Raw genomic sequence first — 21,737 nt, forward strand, 5'->3', positions numbered from 1 at the left:
ATACACATTTCCTGAGTTTTTCAGATGCTAGAAAACCACAACTAAATGGAAGAACTACTTGATTAATCAGAAGCACAGAGCCCCCAGACCTTCTGGCCCCTAAGAACAGATGCTGTTCACCACCCATCAACCAGTCAGAGTTGTGCAGGAGCTGATCACACACCCTGGGATGCCCCTCCCTCACCTGACCTTTAGAAATGCTTTGCTGAAACCTTCAGGGAGTTGAGTTTTGGGGGGCGGGGGGCATGAGCCACCCTTTCTCCTTGCATCGCCCTGCAATAAACCTTTCTCTGTGCCAGATTCCAACATCTCAGTTTCTTGGGCCTCACTGTGTGTCGGGCCCAGGAATGTGTGTCCAGTAACAGATGCACATGTAACTAATTTTAGGGAGCCCCTGCAATCAGGTTTTTCTCAACCAAGAGTCGAGTGCCTTAGTTGCACTGAGAAGGAAAATCCTTTCATGTGGCCTTTCTTTCCTTAAGTACTTTCAATCATGTCCTCTGAGATTTAATATCCTTTTGATCTTCCCAATCCAGTTTTAATTGGGTCAGTTCAAGTTAGGGAAGGATTTTAAAAGACAGCACTAATAATGGAGCAGTTGGGATGATGTAGATAGGAATAACTGGTTGGAAATGTGCTTCAGTAAACGTTTTTTTGTTTTGTTGTGGCTTGTAAAATGCAGTCTGGAGGGAAGTAAGCTGCAATCCATTTCTCTTAGTGTTTGCTACATTTTGTCATTAAGTAAAGCCTGCAATTCTACTGACAAACGCTTGTGCCTTGGGCAATATATTTGTTCTATTCCCCTTCAGTAGGAAGCCTGATTTGTTTTTTTAAGTAATTTTTTAAGACATGTGAATTTATTTTATTATTATTATTTTTTTGGCCATGCCATGTGGCATGTGGGATCCTAGTTCTCTGACTGGGGATCAAACCCATACCCCCTGCCTTGAAAGTGTGGAGTCTTAACCGCTAGAACACCAGGGAAGTCTCAGAAACTTGATTTGTAATAAAAGATAAAACCAGTGTCTTCTCTGTGAGTAAATTGTAGGAGAATGGTGGATTATTTGGCCTAGACATGTTCTTTCTTTGCTAAACAATGTTTAGAGAGCCTTTGTGTAGAGCTTCACTGTTCTATGTGATAGCCACTAGCTACTGGCACTTGATATCTAAAATTAAATTTTGAAATTCAGCTCCTCAGTCTCACTGGCCACATTTTCAGTGCTCAATAGCCACATGTGGCTAATGCAAGATTGGTGGTTGAGGCCAGGTAATTGTTTGTTGGGGGGAGAGGGGTATCCCGAGCATGTAAGGTGTTTAGCATCACCCCAGCTACCTACCAGATGCTGGTAGGACTCCCTAGTCATGACACCCTAGTCATGACAATCAAACCTACATGTCAGGATTGCCAAATGTCCCTTGAGGGGCAGTCACCCCTGGTTGAGAATCACTGGCCCAGTGGCTACAGTTTTGGGACAGTTGCAGATGTAGAACATTGCCATCATCATAGACTATGCAATTCTAGAATAATTCTTAGCAGAGTTTGGCTTTGGATATTTTCTAGATTAAACCTTTTAAGTTTTAGAGCAAGGACAGTGATTGTTCAGTTCAAAGCCTTGGGAAACTGAGACATACACAGGTTTTTTGTTTTTTTTTTTTGGGTGACTTAATATCTGAAGCATGTAAGTACCCCTGTGGTGTTCTGGACTTCATGCAGCCTAGAGGACAGATGTATGATTTTCATTCAGACCTACTTCCCTCTCGCTGTGTTCTTGGACTCAGTGATGGCAAGGAGAAGGAGGACTTCCCTTTCATGGGGAAAGGAGAATGTCCTGAGAAATGGAAGATGTCCAGCCCTGAGACTCTCAGAGAAGCAAACTTCTGACTTAAGCCCTGGGTTACCTCTTCCATGGCCTGTGGCTTTCTCGAAAGCCTTGCCTCTAGGCTAGGGTTGGAGGGAGTGCTGCTGGCCCCACCCTTGCTCTAAGAGAGGCACAGTCTTACTGAGTTTTCTGGTTCCATGAGTGCAGAGAGATGCAAATTGTTCTGAGCCCATGGAAGACTGCAGTCCTTTAAAAGATTCCCTCTTGTTACTTTTAAATCTCCAGTGTCTCCTCTACATTTTCCTGGAAGTGGTCCAGGGCAGAGTCTTTAACATGAATTGCCTGGTGATTCTTATTTTCAGGGTCACAGGGAAGCAGCCAGCCCTAGAGAGCTGTCTGTAGAAAGTGCTGGGGAGAGGAAGATTCCCTTTCAGGGCAGAGGTGTCCATCCCTAGAGGCGCCAGAAAGTAGGCTTAGCAGGGGTGTGGTGAGGGTGTGTCTGGAAAGCAGGCTGGGCTTGCAGTTTCCCAGGGTCTCTTCCTCCTCTGTGAACCCTACGTGCCTCACACATCTCCTGTTGACTCTTCTGCCATCACGAGTTTGTTCTCTGCTCTAAAATCTTCAGTGGCTCACTGCTGCCCTTCCATGTTGGACATTTCTTAGTATTCAAGGCTCTTTTTGCTCTGATATCAAGATCTTCTCTATCCCTTAATAAAATTAGAAATTAGTTTTTGTGCCGCCGAAAGCTTTCCTGTTACTGCCATTTGCAGAATTCTTCTCTCGGGGCTACGGGTCCGTGGTGGTGGACACTTTGCTCAGGGCCATTTGATGTGTAATAGCTCGTTCAGGAGGAAGTTTTGTTTCTGGTGAGATTCTGTTGAGTTGGAAGCCTAGAGAACTACTTAAAACCAGCATACAACTCAAAACTGCAGTAAACTGGCCAGGAGCAGTGACAGTGAAAGCAGATGGGGGTTGCGTGTGTCAATCCTCAGGCTGCCTTGGGCTGGTGGCTGGTTGGTCCTGTCCCCTTATGGGTCCAGTGAGCTGTGGACCAGGTCAAAGGTCAGTGTTCTGCAGTGCCAGCTGTCAAGTTTAGCCTCAAATAAGCTAATGTGTAAACTGGCCTCTTGGTCTTTGAAAGTTGCTTCATCTTCCCCATTTCAGTTGAAAGAAGTTGCTTTGTTTCAGAGTTTGGTGACCGGCCGCTATTTCATTGAACTGTGGATGTTTTCTTTTGGGAAACCAGTCCTTTTGGGTGTCTCCATGGTGAAGGGAAAGGTATTTTTAAAGTTGCCCACTGCGGGGCAGGTTCTCCTTTGGGTGACGGGGAGGGTGGAGAGCCGGGAGGTTCGGGATCCTGGCGGCAGGATAGCCGTGGCTGCTCTCGCTTACTGGCTCTGCGTGTCCGCTTTGCCCCACAGACCAACGAGTGGAACAAGAACGATGACCGACTGCTGCAGGCCGTGGAGAATGGAGACGCCGAGAAGGTGGCCTCGCTGCTGGGCAAGAAGGGGGCCAGCGCCACCAAGCATGACAGCGAGGGCAAGACCGCGTAAGTTAGAGAGATTGGCTTCTGACAGCCGCTCCTGGGTTCTCAGCTTGTTCTCTGAAGTTCTCAGGGTCCCTGGGGACACTTTGCAAGGGCATCTAGTACTATCCCCACCGCCCACCCCTTGTTAAAATATGTAAGAGGATATTTTTGTCTAGTTCCTCTCTCTCCAAGTTCCAAGTTTGAGTTTTGCTTTGAATGGTTACATTTGTTCCTGGTGTAACCACAGATTTTGCCAAAGAACAAATAGCACCAGCCTTGTAACCAGCTAACTGATAGGTGGGAAATGAATCCGATCCCAGATTAGAAACAGCGTAAAAGAGAAATTTTTTTTTTTTCATAACCTTGAAACCTTATTATTTATAGTATTTGTTGTTCAGTTGCTCAGTGGTGTCTGACTCTGTGACCCCATGGACTGCAGCACGCCAGGCTTCCCCGTCCTTCACCATCTCCCAGAGCTTGCTCAAACTCATGTCCGTTGAGTCAGTGATGCCATCCAACCATCTCATCCTCTGTCCTTCCTTACTCCGGTCATCTTACAGAGAGGTTACTGACTTTAGATTTCTAATCTGGACTTATATCAGCTAGGATTGTGTAGTCCTCGCACCTCAATTTCTTCACTGTACAGTGGAGCTGACAGTATTCAGCTTCTAGGGTAGTTATGAGAATAAAACAAGATACTGGCCTTGGTTGGGTGACCCCAGAAGCAGGCTGTGAGGTGTGGATTTGAGTGTAAGAAGTTTTTATAGCCCATGATCTCAGCAAGTGGACAGTAAGGGAATGAAGCCTCTATAGCATGTTATTGACAGGTTACTGCTTTGAGCAACTGAGACTCATTCCCACTGAGGACCTCTGGGAATCTGTCTAGACTTAGAGCAGGGGTTGGACAACTATGGCTCAACTGTCTGCCTTTGTAAATCGGGTTTTGTTGGAACGCAGCCACACCTATGCATTCAGCCTTGTTTGTGGCTGCTTCTGCACTGCAAAGGCAGATTTGAGTCTTAAGACAAGGACCGTGTATCCCATAAAGCCTAACATTTTAACTAGTTTGCTTACCCCAGGTTTAAAGTATGCTTCAGAGTTGTCCCACCCAAGGGGTAAGGAAACTGAGGTATCTATTCCTGGTCTCCTGACACTGCAAGGTTGAGTGCCTTTGCTAGGGGTGATAACGCTCATGGCCAGAACACCTCTGAAAGGATGAAGGAGGGGCACCTGGAGCCACAGATGCCAGGTGTAAAAAGCTGCACAGTGCTCAGCCCACAGTAAGCACTTGATAAAGCCAGCTCCCTTCCTTTCTTGTCCTAGATTAGTGTTGCTCAATTCTGGCAGCTCTGGCATTAGACTCTCCTGGGGTGCTTTTATTTTTTTTTCAACTTCGTTTTTTGTCCTGCTGCACCTCTTGTGGGATCTTAGGTCCCCGACCAGGGGTTAAACTCATGTCCCTTGCATCGGAAGGTGGATTCTTAACCACCAGACTGCCAGGGAAGTCCACCTTGGGGTGCTTTGTAAAATATGGATGCCACACCCACCCTGATGTTCTGAATCATTTGGTCTAGGCAGAGGACCAGGAATCCATATTTTTAAAAGTATCCCATGTAGATTCAACCAGAGAGAACCATTCTCCGGAAATTAGATTGAGTGTAGATTGAAGCAGAGGTATCAAGAATAAATGGCAAATTGTCAGGGAAAATTGTCCCATTTTAGTGCTATGCTACGTGCTAAGTTGCTTCACTCGTGTCCGACTCTTTGCGACCCCATGGACTGTAGCCCACCAGGCTCCTCTGTCCGTGGGATTCTCCAGGCAAGAATATGGGAGTGGGTTGCCATGCCTTCCTCCAGGAGATCTTCCTGACCCAGGGATCAAACCCACATCTCTTATGTGTCTTACATTTGCGGGCATGTTCTTTACCACTAGCGCCACCTGGGAAGCCCCAAATTAACCCCTCTTCCCAGTACCCATTGAAAAGGGTGATCCCATAGAAGAGACCCCCCCAACTCTGTTGATTGGGAGCCACAAGGAAGCTCAAGGGGCTAAGCTTTCTGTAGGAACCAGGCTAGCCAGCACATAGAGAGGAGAGGGTACACGTTCTCACACAGGTCAGAGTCTGGTTCTGTAAGAGATGGGCTTGTCCTTTCGACCAGTCACCCTAAGTTGAACTCCAACCCCCAGTCTCAACTTGACTTCCTTCTTGGCAGAGGCCTATCTCAGGTGTGGGCCCAAGGCCATATCCCTGGGAGCCCTGACTTGCTTGTTGGGGTAGTAGGCTGGCTTTGGGTGTTGGCTAATGTTTTGTTGCATCAGTTGCCTACTCAACCTTATGTAACTGTTAGTTCTTACGTCTCTTGCACTCTAGACTATAATTTCCTTGCTAGAAGGGACTGTGACCTTACAGTTCCCAGCTGGAATTATCTAGCCAGCGGCTTGGTTTATAGTATTCTTTTAAAAATAATTTTATTTATTTTTGGCTGCACAGGATCTTCATTGCTGCACAGGCTTTCTCTAGTTGTGGCGAGCAGTTGTTTCTGTTGTGGTACATGTGCTTTTCATTGTGGTTTGTCTTGTGGAGTACAGGCTCTAGATGCATGGGCTCAGAAGTTGTGGCTCACAGTCTCTAGAGCACAGACTCAGTAGTTGTGGCACAGGGACTTAGTTCTTCTGGCATGTGGGATCTTCCCGGACCAGGGTTTGAACACTGCATTGGCCAATTCTTAACCATTGGACCACTAGGGAAGTACTATAGTAGATAGTCAATAAATATCTGTTGGATGAGTTAATTAACCTTTTCTTGTGATGCTACATTTGGAGTTCATGTTCTCGGAACTGCAGTGGCAGAGACCACCCTCCAATGCCTGTCCTGAGATTTTTTGCAGTTTATGTTACTCTGTGTATCACCATACAGTTTTCTAGGCTCCTCCTCATCCCAGTCTGGCTCTGCAGATGTCTACACAAGACAACCTTTATAGCCACCCCAGAGAAAGGGAAGGGAAGTATCCGTGATAGTTTTGTCCAAGACAGTACTCACTTTAAAAAAAAAGAAAGATTAGCAGCTTTGCCATACTTATGATCACCTTGATCAATCTGTGCCTTTTGTTAATAAGATATTCATTATGTATAGACCAGATGGTCAGATTTATTTTCTCTTCTCTCTCTCTTTTAATTGTAAAATATACACAGCATAAAACTTACCAATTTAACCATTTTAAAGTATCCATTTCAGTGGCATTAAGTACATTCACAGTGTTGTACAACGATCATCATCATCCAGTTCCAGAAATTTTTCATCACCCCAAAAGGAAACCCACACCCATTAAACAGTGACACTCCTTAACTTCCCCTCCCACTCTTCCTGGCGACCACTAATCTGCTTTCTGTCTTTGTGAATCAGCCTATTCTAGATATTTCATATAAAAGCGATCATACCATATGAGGCCCTTTGTCTCTGGCTTCTTTCAGATTAATGTTTTCAAGGTTCATCCTTATTGTAGCATGAATCAGTAGTTCATTCTGTTCTTTTCAACTAGAAATGCACACAGCAGTTATAAAAAAAATCACCACCTCCATTTAAAAGATGATAAAACTAAGGTCCATGTGACACATCTCTTCCTGAATTAACCCTGAGCCATTTCTAACATCTCTGCCTTTGCACTTACAAGCCACCATTTTTCCCTTCAGTGACACCTAGGTAGAAAACTATAGAGACACTATGCAAAAGGACGAGAGAAGGTAATTAATTTTTCCATGCAAGATTTTTCATAAGACATCATCTGCTAACGTTAAACTTTTCTGGTTGGACTGTTCCTTTTGATTTTTAAAGTTATTAACTTAACTGTAAGAATTTAGTTTTCAAAGCCACCATACAATTAAATCTATCTGGCTTCATATTTTCTTTCAAACCTAATGGTCTCAGTGTTGAGAAGGAAGCGGGGTTGCTGTGGGGTCGGAAATCCTCTCTCTTGTCCCTCCATTTCTGTGTGTGTTAGTCGCTCAGTTGTGACTGACTTTGCCACCCCATGAATGGTAGCCCTCCAGGCTCCTCTGTCCATGGGATTCTCCAGGCAAGAATACTGGAGTGAGTAGCTGTTCTCTTCTCCAGGGGATCTTCCTGACCCAGAGATGAAACCCAGGTCTCTTGAATTGCAGGCAGATTCTTTACTGTCTGAGCCACCAGGAAAGCCCGTCCCTTTGGTACCATGTAATTCTGCAAGGCCAAGTGTCTGCCGTAACAGTGAGCCCCAAGCAGCATTGTTCCCTTGGTTTCAGCATTCTTGCCTTGCAAGTCTGCACTTCTGGCTTTGGTTAGTCTAATCTGTGCATTCCTGCCTGAGTGTATGTGCATGTCCCTCAAGCTATGGAGACTTTGCTGTTCTTGTTCCTGTTCTTTCCATTGAGTTTGGGTTTCCATTGGGTTTGGTGTCAGAAAAATGGGGAACTCCCTAGGAGCAGTTCTGAATTCAGGGCGGGCCAATGCGCAATGTTCCTCCCTCAAGAACTCTGGCTCCATCAGCCCCCTGGAGCTTGCAGGGCCTGCATTTGTTGGAGGGTGTGTATAGAATGTTTTGCATTTGTCTCCAAAGGGTAAGACTAGATCACATACCTGGAAGTTAGGTCCTTGACAGGACTTGGCCTCATTCTATGCCCACTCATTAGGGTTTACCCTTTGATGTATGCACACCTCCATATCAAACTGAATTTGGAGGCCTGTCTTCTAGTGAGCTTTTGTGATAACCCATTTTGTTATCTTGCTCAGTGATGCACAGTGTTTTCCTATTGCCTAACAGCCTGGAGTCCTGACTTTGGCTTTCAAGGGCCTCCTGGTGGCCCTGTCCTTGTTTTGCTGTTTTCTTACTCGTTTCTTCTGCTGGAAGTGGCACTGTCTGCTCCCTGCGTTCCTCTCCTGTGAGACCATCTAGGCGTTTGCCCCAGGTTCTCTAGTCCAGAATGCCTTCCTCCCTGATATTCTCAGTCCTTTGTCTTCTCTTTGAAATACTAGAATCTTGATTGAAAAACTTGATGTAGAAAAGTCTCTCCAACTTAAATATGATCTGTATTTTTTTTTGGCCATGCCATGTGGATGCAGGGTATTACTTCCCTGACCAGGGATTGAACCTGTACCTCCTGCATTGGGAGTGCAGAGTCCTAACCACTGGATTGCTAGGGAAGCCCCCAAGATCTGTGTTTTCTGAATGACTCAAATCCCTTACAACATGGAAGCTCTCTGAGGACAGGGATCCTATGATTTCAGCGGTGGTGTTGGTCTTTCCCACTGTTCCAGGTTTATAAGAGGCACTTGGGGGCTATTTGTGGAAGTGAACTTTTCAGCCTGGTTCTAATGGAGAAAACACTCTTTTTGCTGGTACTATCTCATGGGTAGAGTTGTTAGGGATGAACTAACTTGGGGCTCAAGAGGAAAAAAGCTGTCCTGGTGAACATCATAACCTGACACATGTCTCTCCCAGCTTCCAGTGCAACTTCAGTAGAGACAAACTCAGCCCTCACTATCTAGAGAATCGGACGACCCAGAAAGTCCCAAGCATGAGGCAGCCATCTCGGTTGACATTCTCCAGAAGCTTCCATAACCCAAGATCAATAACCAGATGGATGGTTTAGTAATTCTTTAGACTTTTCAGTTCTTCCTGGAATACTTCCTTTAGGGAGAGATAAGAAACCTTGTCTGATATTTTTCTTCCTCTAAAACTGATCTAAAAGGGGTTAAAAAAGGGGTGGAAGCAATCGAATAACTGAAATTCATTTCACAAAGAGTAGAAGCAGGGTGATGTCTTGGGTCAGAAGAGAACAAAATAGAGCCAGGCAGAGAGTTTCAGCCGTGGGCTGTGTTTATGGAGTCAAGCTTGGCTTCCCTCAGCCCATCTGTTCTCTTTCCACGGTGGAGGTGAGGAAGGGGGAGATGCCATTGCCTTAAAACCTCTCACCATAGAGCAAGCTAATTGTTTCAAGATGGTTTTCCCTACATTTGGATGTGCGTTTAATTAAAGTTATGTGTGTTTGTTTTAGGAGCAACCAGACTAAATAAAATCACTGCTGGGACTGTGGTATTTGAAGAAATACCACCCAGCCGTGTGTGTATAGAGACAAATATATATATGTATGTATGTTGTCTACATCCATGTTTAGTCCACCTTTCAAAAACCTGATCTTTTTGGCTTTGAAAACAAGAACTTGTGCAAGTATTTTTAGATGACTCGGTGGCACTTACATGTAAAATAGAGGAGGTAGTCCTTGAATTCTGCAGATCAGTATGAGAAGGGGCTTCTCTGGCGGGCGGCTTATTGTATTTCTGACTCTTCCTGTTTTCTGGAAGAGAAAACCAAGAGATTTCCAAGACTGAAAACTCTTAGAAATCAAGTCATACCACCTGGTTGCCTTCTCTCACAGCTTTCAAATTCATTTACCTAAAACTACAGTGTACTTTATGTGTAATTGCAGCCTCTGTCTCAGCAAAATCGCCTTCCAGGCAAAACCACCCTGTGTTTTGTCTAAATCCTGTTAATATCTGGCAGAGGGATGAACTGAAAGCTATAATTTCTTTATAGCATACCTACTCTGCTTCTGGTCAAGTGCATTTTTGAAAGTGACATAATGTCTGTTCCTGTCTTGCAAATGTACCCAAATGTTTGCTTCTAGTTGGGAGGTATTAAAGTGCTCCAAAATCATTCATAAGCACATAACCAAAAAAAAAAAAGGAGAAAATATGGTCCTTGCCGACAAGATGCACAGCATCTGACTGAGAAGATACGACCAGCGGAAGTACTGGAGAATAATTAAGTGCTAAATCGTAATGTACTAACTGTAAGGGGTTCAAGATGGGAAGAGGTGGTGATGCGCTGGAGTGGTGAAGGAATGCTTCCTGTGATGCAAGTGGCCCTGGGAGGATGGGCTGGGAGGATGTAGGTGGGGACAGAGGAAGTGGTAACCGTGTGCATGGAGGCCATCCCAAATGGAAAAGAGAAACAATACCATGGTCATTATTTCCTTCCCTTCCTCCAGAGCTTATCACAGCACTTCAAGGTCAGGGACCCACTTGACAACTAGATCCGTGGTTCTCAACCTGACTCCCATTAGAAGCTTCCTGGACAGCTTTGCGAAGTGCTGGGCATCACCCTCAGAGCTACTTGTGTTTAATTCCTATGGGATGCAGTCTGGGCATGGGGTTGTTTAAGCGCACAGGTGTCTTCAATGGTCAGCTCAAACTGAGGACCATGGTGCTGGTTACTCTGCAATGAGACCCCAGGCTTTATAGCCCAAAGCTTCCCACAGGTCTTCCCTCATGACAGGTTACAGGGGGGCTGGGGAAGGCCCACGGAGCCCAGGTGAAATGTTTTCTAGCACACATACACGTGTGTGTGTATGTGTGTTTAGTTGCTCATTCATGTCCAACTCTTTATGACCCCATGAACGGTAGCCGGCCAGGCTCCTCTGTCCATGGGGATTCTTCAGGCAAGAATACTGGAGTGGGTTGCCATGCCCTCCTCCAGGGGATCCTCCCAGCCCAGGGATTGAACCCAGTCTCCCACATTGCAGGCGGATTCTTTACTGTCTGAGCTACCAGGGAAGCCCATCCACACATATATGTATATATCATGCTTGTGCACAGAGTAAAATTAAAATAAAAGATAAATTTTGTCATAAAGTAAATTATGTTAAAGTTATATAATTCACAAGGTGTTTATAGGGAAATAGTGTCATGGGTTAAAGCTGAACAGATCATGTTGCAAAACTGTGCTTTGGAAGGAAGACTTGTAACCAGGGAAGTGGTGCAAATTGATGAGAATAGATATGGGGATTAAGAACTACCGTGATTAAAATATTGGTGGGGTCACAGGATTTTTTTCATTTTGAAACTTTGCAAAGCTGGATTAAGTATATTGAAAAGGAAGGATTTTAGACACTCAGATGGCTTATTGTTGCCCAGGGTTGCAGCAATCTGGCTTTGCCTCAGGGGTGAGACCTGCCACCACATGCAGAGGTCAGGAGAGCCTGGGAAACGGAGCTGTGATAGAGGGCGGAGCCGGGGCGGGTGGGCGTGGCCGGCAGCACACGCAGGCCTTGACCTCCATCCAGAGTAACCTCGCAGGAGGAGGGGGCACCTGGGGCAGGAGGTTCTCACGCTGGCAGCCACCAGACAGTTCAAGGGTTGAGGCACATGACGTCACTCAACACATGCCTCTCCTTTAGAAATACTCCTGCTTCCTTGCCTGCATCCCTCAAACTGACACTTTACAAAAGGCCGCCACCACCATTCAGACAGCAGAGTCATTCAAGGTCCAGTTTGCCCTCTTTCATAAAGTCTTTTCTAATTTCCAACAGCGGTGAGCTTGACCTCAACCACTACCTCTCTTAAACCACCTAGAACTTGATGGGTCTTGTTTACCTATGTACTTATCTTACACAACAGATATTATTGATCATGTTAATATTGAGTACCCAGCACTAGGCTGGGGGCTTTCGTATGTGTCCTGCAGTCAACAGACAGTTGATCTTTCACCCATTAGAAAGATCATGTCAGTTTCCCCTAGTGTTTCTTGTCTGATGCTCTCAATCACCCTGGAGTAATTTGTGAAGAGAAAAGTATGGATCAGAAAAAGTATGGTACAAATCACCCATTCTGGGTAGTAGAGTCTGGGGGTCATGAATCAGTTCAGTTCAGTCACTCAGTCGTGTCTGACTCTTTGCGACCCCATGAACTGCAGCACACCAGGCTTCCCTGTCCGACACCAGCTCTCGGAGCTTGCTCAACCTCATGTCCATCGAGTCAGTGATGCCAACCAACCATCTCATCCTGTGTCGTCCCCTTTGCCTCCTGCCTTCAATCTTTCCCAGCATTCAGGATCTTTTAAAATGAGTCAGTTCTCTACATCAGGTGGCCAAAGGATTGGAGTTTCAGCTTCAGCATCAGTCCTTCCAATGAATATTCAGGACTGATTTCCTTTAGGATTGACTGGTTGGATCTCCTTGCAGTCCAAGGAACTCTCAAGAGTCTTCTCCAACACCACACTTCAAAAGCATCAATTCTTCGGCACTTAGCTTTCTTTATAGTCCAACTCTCACATCCATACATGACTACTGGAAAAACCATAGCTTTGACTAGACGGAGGTTTGTTGGCGAAGTAATATCTCTGCTTTTTAATATGCTGTCTAGGTTGGTCATAGATTTTCTTCCAAAGGAGCAAGTGTCTTTTAATTTCATGGCTGCAGTCACCATCTGCAGTGATTTTAGAGCCCAAGAAAATAAAGTCTGTCACTTTATTTTGGAGCCCAAGAAAATAAAGTCTGTCACTGTTTCCATTGTTTCCCCATCTATTTCCCATGAGGTGATGGGACCAGATACCATGATCTTAGTTTTCTGAATGTTGAGCCTCAGGCCAACTTTTTCACTCTCCTCTTTCACTTTCATCAAGAGGCTCTTTAGTTCTTCACTTTCTGCCTTAAGGGTGGTATCATCTGCCTATCTGAGGTTATTGATATTTCTCCCAGCAATCTGATTCCAGCTTGTGCTTCATCCAGCCCGGCACTTCACATGATGTACTCTGCATATAAGTTAAATAAGCAGGGTGACAATATACAGCCTTGACGTACTCCTTTCCCAATTTGGAACCAGTTTGTTGTTCCATGTCCAGTTCTAACTGTTGCTTCTTGACCTGCATACAGATTTCTTAGGAGGCAGGTAAGATGGTCTATTATTCCCATCTCTTGAAGAATTTTCCACAGTTTGTTGTGATCTACACAGTCAAAGGCTTTGGTGTAATCAATAAAGCGTAAGTAGATTTTTTTCTGGTATTCTCTTGATTTTTCAGTGATCCAACAGATGTTGGCAATTCAATCTCTGGTTCCTCTGCCTTTTCTAAATCCAGCTTGAATATCTGGAAGTTCACGGTTCACATATTGTTGAAGTCTGGCTTGGAGAATTTTGAGCATTACTCTGCTAGCATGTGAGATGAGTGCAATTATGTGGTAGTTTGAACATTCTTTGGCATTGCCTTTCTTTGGGATTGGAAAGAAAACTGACCTTTTCCAGTCCTGTGGCCACTGCTGAGTTTTCCAAATTTGTTGGCATATTGAGTGCAACACTTTCACAGCATCATCTTTTAGGATTTGAAATAGCTCAACTGGAATTCCATCACCTCCACTAGCTTTGTTTGTAGTGATGCTTTCTAAAGCCCATTTTACTTCACATTCCAGGATGTCTGACTCTAGGTGAGTGATCACCCTGTCGTGGTTATCTGGGTCATGAAGATCTTTCTGTATAGTTCTGTGTATTCTTGCCGCTTCTTCTTAATATCTTCTGTTTCTGTTAGGTCCATACCATTTCTATCCTTTATTGAGCCCATTTTTGCATGAAATGTTCCCTTGGTATCTCTAATTTTCTTAAAGAGCTCTCTAGTCTTTCCCATTCTATTGTTTTCCTCTGTTTCTTTGCATTGATCATGAATACAAGAGACAAATCATTTGCCCCAAGGAAGATTTCATATTTCCCAAGTACTACTTTCAGACTGCATTTGTGAAACCAAACAGTCCTAAAGAAAAAGAGCCAATGTTCAGCTTAAGTGTCTTGGGGTTTCTTATCTCTGGGTATGTGATCTTTCATCTCAGCATCTCCTCCTCCTATCACTAGGAGACCTCTGTCCTGAGAAGAAGCATGGCTGACTCTATTAGCACATTATGGGCACTTAACAACAATAATCCTGTCTTTGTTTTATGCCAGTCACCTTTATTATATCTACCTGAAATGTTTACCAGAAGGCAACTAATGTTTCCATTTTTCAAACTGTCTGCCACTTCGGTTACTGATAGAAGCAGTGATCAGAGTCACTGTTGCATCTGCCTTTGAAATAGCTGAAACACCGGCAGGCCTACTACGTCTCTGCCTAAGGCGATTTCTCTTGGGCCTGTGGAGTTAGTCCCTGCTAGAAGAGGAGAATAGTTTTTCAAGGCGTTTTTGACTAGAAGCTATTAGACAGGGATGCCTTCCTTTCCCTCAGATTATAATCTGAAACGGAAATCCTGGTCTAAGGATTAAGGATTGTCCCACTGAAATATTTGATGTATGTTAAGCCTTATTTGAGGCTCAGTGACCTCATTAGAATTTAGATGTTGCAGCAAGTAAGTCCCATGACATTCTTGGTAGGCTGGGCTGGAATCACAGACTTTAGAGCTGTAAAAGGCTTCAGTGATCATATGGACCAGGTGAGTAAACTGAAGCTGACGAATGTGGGTGACTTCATTGTCTCATACTTGGAGATTGCTTAATTAAGACCAGAACCAAAGAATGCTGGCTTTTAGTTCCTGCTCCTGCCTACAATGCTAGTGGTCCTAAAAATTGGACATGTTTCAGAATCACCTAGGGGGTTTGTTGAAACACAGGTTGCTAGGCTTCTTCCCTGAGTCTGAGCAAGATCCTAAGAATCTGCATTTCTAACAAGCCCCCCCTGATGCTAAGACTGCTGGTCCAGGGGGCACACTGATGTTGGGAAGCAGAGTCAGTAACATAACACAAATTCTCTCTTAAAAACTTACCACCTGAAAAAAGCATGGTCATGCCAGTTTATAGGTGTACCTTGGTTTGTTGTTTTTTTAGTCACTAAGTCCTCTTTGTGACCCCATGGACTGTGACCCCCCCAGGCTGCTCAGTCCATGGGATTTCTCAGGCAAGAGTACTGGAATGAGTTGCCATTCCCTTCTCCAGGGCATCTTCCCAACCCAAGAGTTGAACTCGAGTCCCCTGCATTGGCAAGCAGATTGTTTACCACTGAGCCACCAGGGAACCCTGTCCCTTGGTTTAGTGAAACACAAAATAGAAACTTCAGATAGACAAATTCAAAACTGAAACCTGCATTACCCCCATCCCCTACCCCAGATCACATCTCTCTGCTAGGAAAATTGCAATAGGCTAGACAAAATCTCTGCCATCATGGAAGGTGTATTCTAACAGGGCAGCCAGACAATAATCACATGCCTCTTTAACATAATGTCAGGTGCACTGAAAAAAAAAAAAAAAGCAGCTGCTAGGGGCCACTGTGAATAAACCTGATTAAGAAAGACCTCTCTGAGCAGACACCTTCATTTGAGCAGATTCCTGAATTGGAATGAGGTGCAAGCCATGCACTTTTCTAGAACTGTCCTGGTGGAGGGAACAGCTGGACAGATGCTCTGAGGTAGGAGGGTGCTTGATGTGCTCAGCGAACAGGGAGCGAACTAGAAGGTGAGATCACAGTGGGAGCCAGTAGCCCCTCATATAGAACCTGGTGGGCCACGGGAAGATTTTGGGTTAAATCCTAATTCCAAATACTTAATTTCCCTTATTCATATGATCTAATATTTTCTCCCCCTCCAGAAAGATGTCTTACAAAAGGAATGCAATTAAAGTATAGGCGATTTCGGGAAATGCTGATGTTCTCAGTTCAGTTCAGTCGCTCAGTCGTGTCCAACTCTTTGCGACCCCATGGACCACAGCACGCCAGGCCTCCCTGTCCATCACCACCTCCCGGAGCTTACTCAAGCTCATGTCCATCGAGTCGGTGATACCATCCAACCATCTCATTCTCTGTCGTCCCCTTCTCCCGCCTTAAATCTTTTTTTTTTTTTTTTTTTTATGTAACTCAAACTTTATTTATTTTTTTTTTTTAATTTATTTTTTTTTTTTAATTTTTATTAGTTGGAGGCTAATTACTTTACATCATTACAGTAGTTTTTGTTATACATTGATATGAATTAGCCATGGATTTACATGTACTCCCCATCCCAGTCCCCCCTCCCACCTCCCTCTCCACCCGATCCCTCTGGGTCTTCCCAGTGCACCAGGTCCAAGCACTTGTCTCATGCACCCAACCAAGGCTGGTGATCTGTTTCACCCTAGATAATATACATGTTTCAATGCTGTTCTCCTGAAACATCCCACCCTCGCCTTCTCCCAGAGTCCACAAGTCTGTTCCATACATCTGAGTCTCTTTTTCTGTTTTGAATATAGGGTTATCGTTACCATCTTTCTAAAGTCCATATATATGTGTTAGTATACTGTAATGGTCTTTATCTTTCTGGCTTACTTCGCTCTGTATAATGGGCTCCAGTTTCATCCATCTCATTAGAACTGATTCAAATGAATTCTTTTTAATGGCTGAGTAATATTCCATGGTGTATATGTACCACAGCTTCCTCATCCATTCGTCTGCTGATGGGCATCTGGGTTGCTTCCATGTCCTGGCTATTATAAACAGTGCTGCGATGAACATTGGGGTGCATGTGTCTCTTTCAGATCTGGTTTCCTTGGTGTGTATGCCCAGAAGTGGGATTGCTGGGTCATACGGCAGTTCTAGTTCCAGCTTTTTAAGAAATCTCCACACTGTTTTCCATAGTGGCTGTACTAATTTGCATTCCCACCAACAGTGTAAGAGGGTTCCCTTTTCTCCACACCCTCTCCAGCATTTATTGCTTGTAGACTTTTGGATAGCAGCCATCCTGACTGGCGTATAATGGTACCTCCGATCCTCTATGACCCACATCCCAGAATTTCAGAAATAAAAGCAAAAATAAACAAATGGGACCTAATGAAACTTAAAAGCTTTTGCACAACAAAGGAAACTATAAGCAAGGTGAAAAGACAGCCCTCAGATTGGGAGAAAATAATAGCAAACGAAGCAACAGACAAAGGATTAATCTCAAAAATATACAAGCAACTCCTCCAGCTCAACTCCAGAAAAATAAATGTCCCAATCAAAAAATGGGCCAAAGAACTCAACAGACACTTCTCCAAGGAAGACATACAGATGGCTAACAAACACATGAAAAGATGCTCAACATCACTCATTATCAGAGAAATGCAAATCAAAACCACAATGAGGTACCATTATACGCCAGTCAGGATGGCTGCTATCCAAAAGTCTACAAGCAATAAATGCTGTAGAGGGTGTGGAGAAAAGGGAACCCTCTTACACTGTTGGTGGGAATGCAAATTAGTACAGCCACTATGGAAAACAGTGTGGAGATTTCTTAAAAAGCTGGAAATAGAACTGCCGTATGACCCAGCAATCCCACTTCTGGGCATACACACCAAGGAAACCAGATCTGAAAGAGACACATGCACCCCAATGTTCATCATGACCAAGTGGGCTTTATCCCAGGAATGCAAGGATTCTTTAATATCCGCAAATCAATCAATGTAATACACCACATTAACAAATTGAAAGATAAAAACCATATGATTATCTCAATAGATGCAGAAAAAGCCTTTGACAAAATTCAACATCCATTTATGATTAAAACTCTCCAGAAAGCAGGAATAGAAGGAACATACCTCAACATAATAAAAGCTATATATGACAAACCCACAGCAAGCATCACCCTCAATGGTGAAAAATTGAAAGCATTTCCCGCCTTAAATCTTTCCCAGCATCAGGGTCTTTTCCAAGGAGTCAGTTCTTCACATCAGGTGGCCAAAGGATTGGAGCTTCAGCTTTAGCATCAGTCCCTCCAATGAATATTCAGGACTGGTTTCCTTTAGGATGGACTGATTGGATCTCCTTGCCGTCCAAGGGACTCTCAAGAGTCTTCTCCAACACCACAGTTCAAAAGCATTAATTCTTTGGTGCTCAGCTTTCTTTATAGTCCAACTCTGAAAAGCTAGTTATTATTGTGAAATAATAATATAAATAAGGAAAAGCTGGTGATTGTCGTGAAGTATTTCTGAGTCTCACTGACCATTGTTACTCCTCTCTTGGAAATAAAGAGTTTTAAAAAGGAAGAAGGGAGATGTGGGCTTAGCAGGGAGAACTGCTATTAGGGTCAGGGCAGTGAACTCAAGTCCTGATCTTTTCCACATTTCCCTAACCTCTCTTCCCTGGTGGCTCAGAAAATGGTAGAGAATTCACCTGCAATGCAGGAGACCTGGGTTTGATCCCTGGGCCACGAAGATCCCTGGAGAAGGGAATGATAACCCACTCCAGTATTCTTGCCTGAGAGTTCCATGGGCAGAGGAATCTGACGTCCATGGACAGAGGGGCCTGGCAGGCTACAGTCCATGGGGTCACACAGAGTCAGACAGTAACGGCTGAGCGGCTGACACTTTCACTACTTTCAACCTCTCTGAGCCTCAGCAACTTCATCTATGAAGTGAAATGTTAGACGAGTTTATTCTTCTCAGTCTTCTAACTCGCTGGGATTCTGGGTGTGTCTGATGGTGCTAGTAGGGTTTGGTGTGTGGTCATTTTCTATAGCTTGACTTCGGGTGTGAAAAATTGATTGCAGAAGCAGTGGACAGGACTAGAGAGTTGCTGGTGGTGGCCAGCCTGTTGCATTCCTGACCTCACTTGGCTGGCCAGCTCTTTTGGGATCGGGAGCTGGGTTGCTTGTGAAGAAAGAAAGAGTTGGGAGTGAAATCCTTCATTCAAGAAAGAGTTTGAATGAAATCTGTGAATGAACATGCGTTAACAATCCAAGTCTTCTGAAAGTAGCGATGTGAGTTTGTGTTTCCTCCAAATATATGCTTCAGCTGGCAAACAGGAACCAAAAGAATTGTGCTGGTAATAGCTCTCTACAAGATAGAAGGAACCTTCCCGGCCATCACTCACAGGCTTTTGAATAGCAGCAGTTTCAAATCTCCTTCGGGTTAAGGGCCTTGAAGAATATCGTGGCCTTGTCCCAAGGTTTTGAATTTGAGAAAGTTTGCACAACTTTCTGAGTGATTTTGAAGGAAATGAAGCCTCTGTTTTGAGCTCTGTGTGCTGTGGCAATTGGATACATTCCTTTTCATTTGAGATCAAGGGCAACCCTCATCTGCCCCAGTAAGAAGCCTGTATTTGCCTTTTGGCCAAATATTTCCAGTTATTTTAATTTAAACTTTGTTTCTTTAAGAGTGGCACAGCCAGTAAGTTGTATTATGTGGTGTTTCATAGTTTGCAGACAGATCTACCAAGTACTGTGGTTTCTCAGCATGGTGATGAAGGGCCTACTCTGGAGGCAGAACACCAAGGTCAGAATTCAGGCTCCCCTACTTGCTGGTTCTGGGACTTTGTGCAAGTTCACTGGACTTCTCTGTGCCTCAGCTTCCTCCTCTGTAAAATGGGATGATGATAATTATTCCTTCCGGAGCCTTGTTAGGGGATGTAATGAGTTATACGGGCATGGTATTTCAATAAATAAACAGCTTTTAAAAATATTTTTTAATTTTTTATTTATTTTTATATTTGGCTGCTCTGGGTCTTGCTGTGTGTGGGCTTTGGCTACTCCTTATTGCAGTGCATGGGCTTCTCATTGCAGTGGCTTCTTTAGGTGTGGGGCATGGGTTCTAGGCACACGAGCTTGGTATTTGCAGAGTGCAGACTTAGTTGCTCCAGGGCATGTGGAATCTTCCTGGACCAGGGATAGAACCCATGTCCCCTGAACTGGCAGGCAGATTCTTATCCACTGTATACCGCCAGAGAAATCCTGCTATTATTGTTGATGCTGCTGTTGGTTTTTTTTTTTTTTTTTCCAGTTGCTCAAATATGGTTTAGAGGTGAGAGAAGTGAAGTTAGTACCTCAACCCTGATGACAAGGCAGCAGACCCAGCGTGGTATTTCGGCCTCCTAGGCTACTCATTTTTTTTCCTGCTGTTCTTCTTCTGTGCCTTTGGGCTGCCACCCAGCTGTTGTTCTGGGCTCTCCAGGTTTTCTTGGTCTTCTCTTGGGAGTGGGAGGGAGGGAGGAGAAAGAGGAAAGGGTGGTTGGTGGGTTCCGGGTGGGATGGGGAATGAGAAAACTCTTAAGCGCAGAAATCTTGGGAACTTTCCAAGTGACAAAAGCAGAGAAATTCCAAATATCAGTAAGCAGCAAAGGGATCAGAGGAGCATGATGTAAATCTTCAGGCCGCTCTGTTTGTGCCTTTTAGTTACCCCTCTGTGGAAGGGCCCAGCTGAGTCTTTTTTACAAGAAAGCTAAACATGGCCTATTATAATGAAACTTAAAACAGCATCAGTTCCTTTTTTGTGGGGCAAATCCACAAGATTGCTTTCAAGGCTAAGGGATTATGTTTTCAAAAGAAGTTTGAAACAATGGGTGCCTTGGTGAAAAGGATGGTGTGAGGTTCTGAACTCACCCTCCGTTTAGAGCAGCACTTGGAAAGCAGTCACGTACTTGGGGATCAACTGGGAAACTTGTAAACATAGCTTTTGAATCAGCGATGCTGGGTGGCGCCTGAGAGCCTACCTGTCTAACAGCTCCTGGTCACCCTGTGAGCATCCAAGATTCCGGCTACTGAAGAGCTGTCCCTTCAGCTGTAGTGGAATCTGGACGGCCACCCTGCTGTATCCCTGGGCAGGGACCAGTGTCCCTGCCACTGGGCCTGGGGTTGGACAGATGGATAAAGGTGTTTATACCCCTCCCTCCTCCACTGAATTCTTGACCTCTCTAAATGAAGGGATAGCCAGTAGACTCTCTGATAAAATGCATTCCTATTGACACTTGAGTGACGTTTCTTGTCTTTAAAAGGAGAGAGGCCCCACTTTTTAATTAGGTGTAAAAGCCTGCAGAGACAAAGCCCAAGGATGTTCTGATTTCGTTTTGCCTTTGCTTTTCTATTCCTCTAAGGGGAAATTTCAGCTGATAATCAGTTACAATAACTACCTCAAAGAAAGACTTAAGTGTTTCTTCTGTGGGAAATTTAGGTGTAATTAAAATTCTCATCTCTCAAATTAAAATTTGCCAGACAACAAGTCTTGGCTTGGATGTGGACAAATTAGAGCCTTCATGTTGCTGGGGGTGTAAAATGGTGCTTTAGAAAGTAGTCTCGCATTTCATTAAAGACTAACATAGTTGCCATATGGTTCAGCAATTCCAGTCCTAAGTCTGTACCCACTGGAACTGAAAACAGGTGTCTACACAAACACTTGTACACAAATGTTTTAGCAGCCTTATTCAAAATAACCCAAAAGTAGAAACAACCCAAATGTCCATAACCAATGAATGAATAAAGACAATGTGACATATCCGCTCAGTGGAGGGAATATCATACTGTATGTGCTACACATGGGTGAGCCTCAAAAAGAGGCCAAACATGAGAAGACAAACACACAAAAAATCTCATACTGTATGATTCCATCTTGATGAAATGTCCAGAATAAGCAAATCCATAGATAAAGTAGATTCCTGATGGCCAAGGGCAGGCATAGGATGGGAAGTGAATATTAGTGGGTATGAATTTTCTTTTTTAAGTTGATTAAAATATTCTGGAATTAGATAGGGATGTTGGTTGCACAACTTTATGAATATACTGAAAACAACTGAATTGTGCATTTTAAAATGCCAAATTGACATACCATAAAATAAAAAGTTTGGAATCTGCCCATGCTGTTTCTCAAGTCTTTATTTAATTTGTTTTAATA

General features: G+C 44.1%; 1 protein-coding gene across 8 annotated transcripts in view; it reads left to right on the forward strand.

Moving 5' to 3' along the window:
- RAI14 (retinoic acid induced 14) overlaps positions 1–21,737 on the forward strand; it is a 159,927-nt gene that overhangs the window by 94,439 nt on the left and 43,751 nt on the right. For 6 of the 8 annotated variants that reach the window (XM_020891503.2, XM_020891508.2, XM_020891501.2 and 3 more), the window contains exon 3: positions 3,242–3,372. In XM_020891503.2, the coding sequence (XP_020747162.2) occupies positions 3,242–3,372 (131 nt within the window). Of the gene's footprint in view, positions 1–2,987; positions 3,099–3,241; positions 3,373–21,737 lie in introns of those variants that run through there. The other 2 variants (XM_020891500.2, XM_020891510.2) reach the window with 1 other exon arrangement.

This window comes from Odocoileus virginianus, chromosome 14, assembly GCF_023699985.2.
Source record: "Odocoileus virginianus isolate 20LAN1187 ecotype Illinois chromosome 14, Ovbor_1.2, whole genome shotgun sequence".
Classification (NCBI taxonomy): domain Eukaryota; kingdom Metazoa; phylum Chordata; class Mammalia; order Artiodactyla; family Cervidae; genus Odocoileus; species Odocoileus virginianus.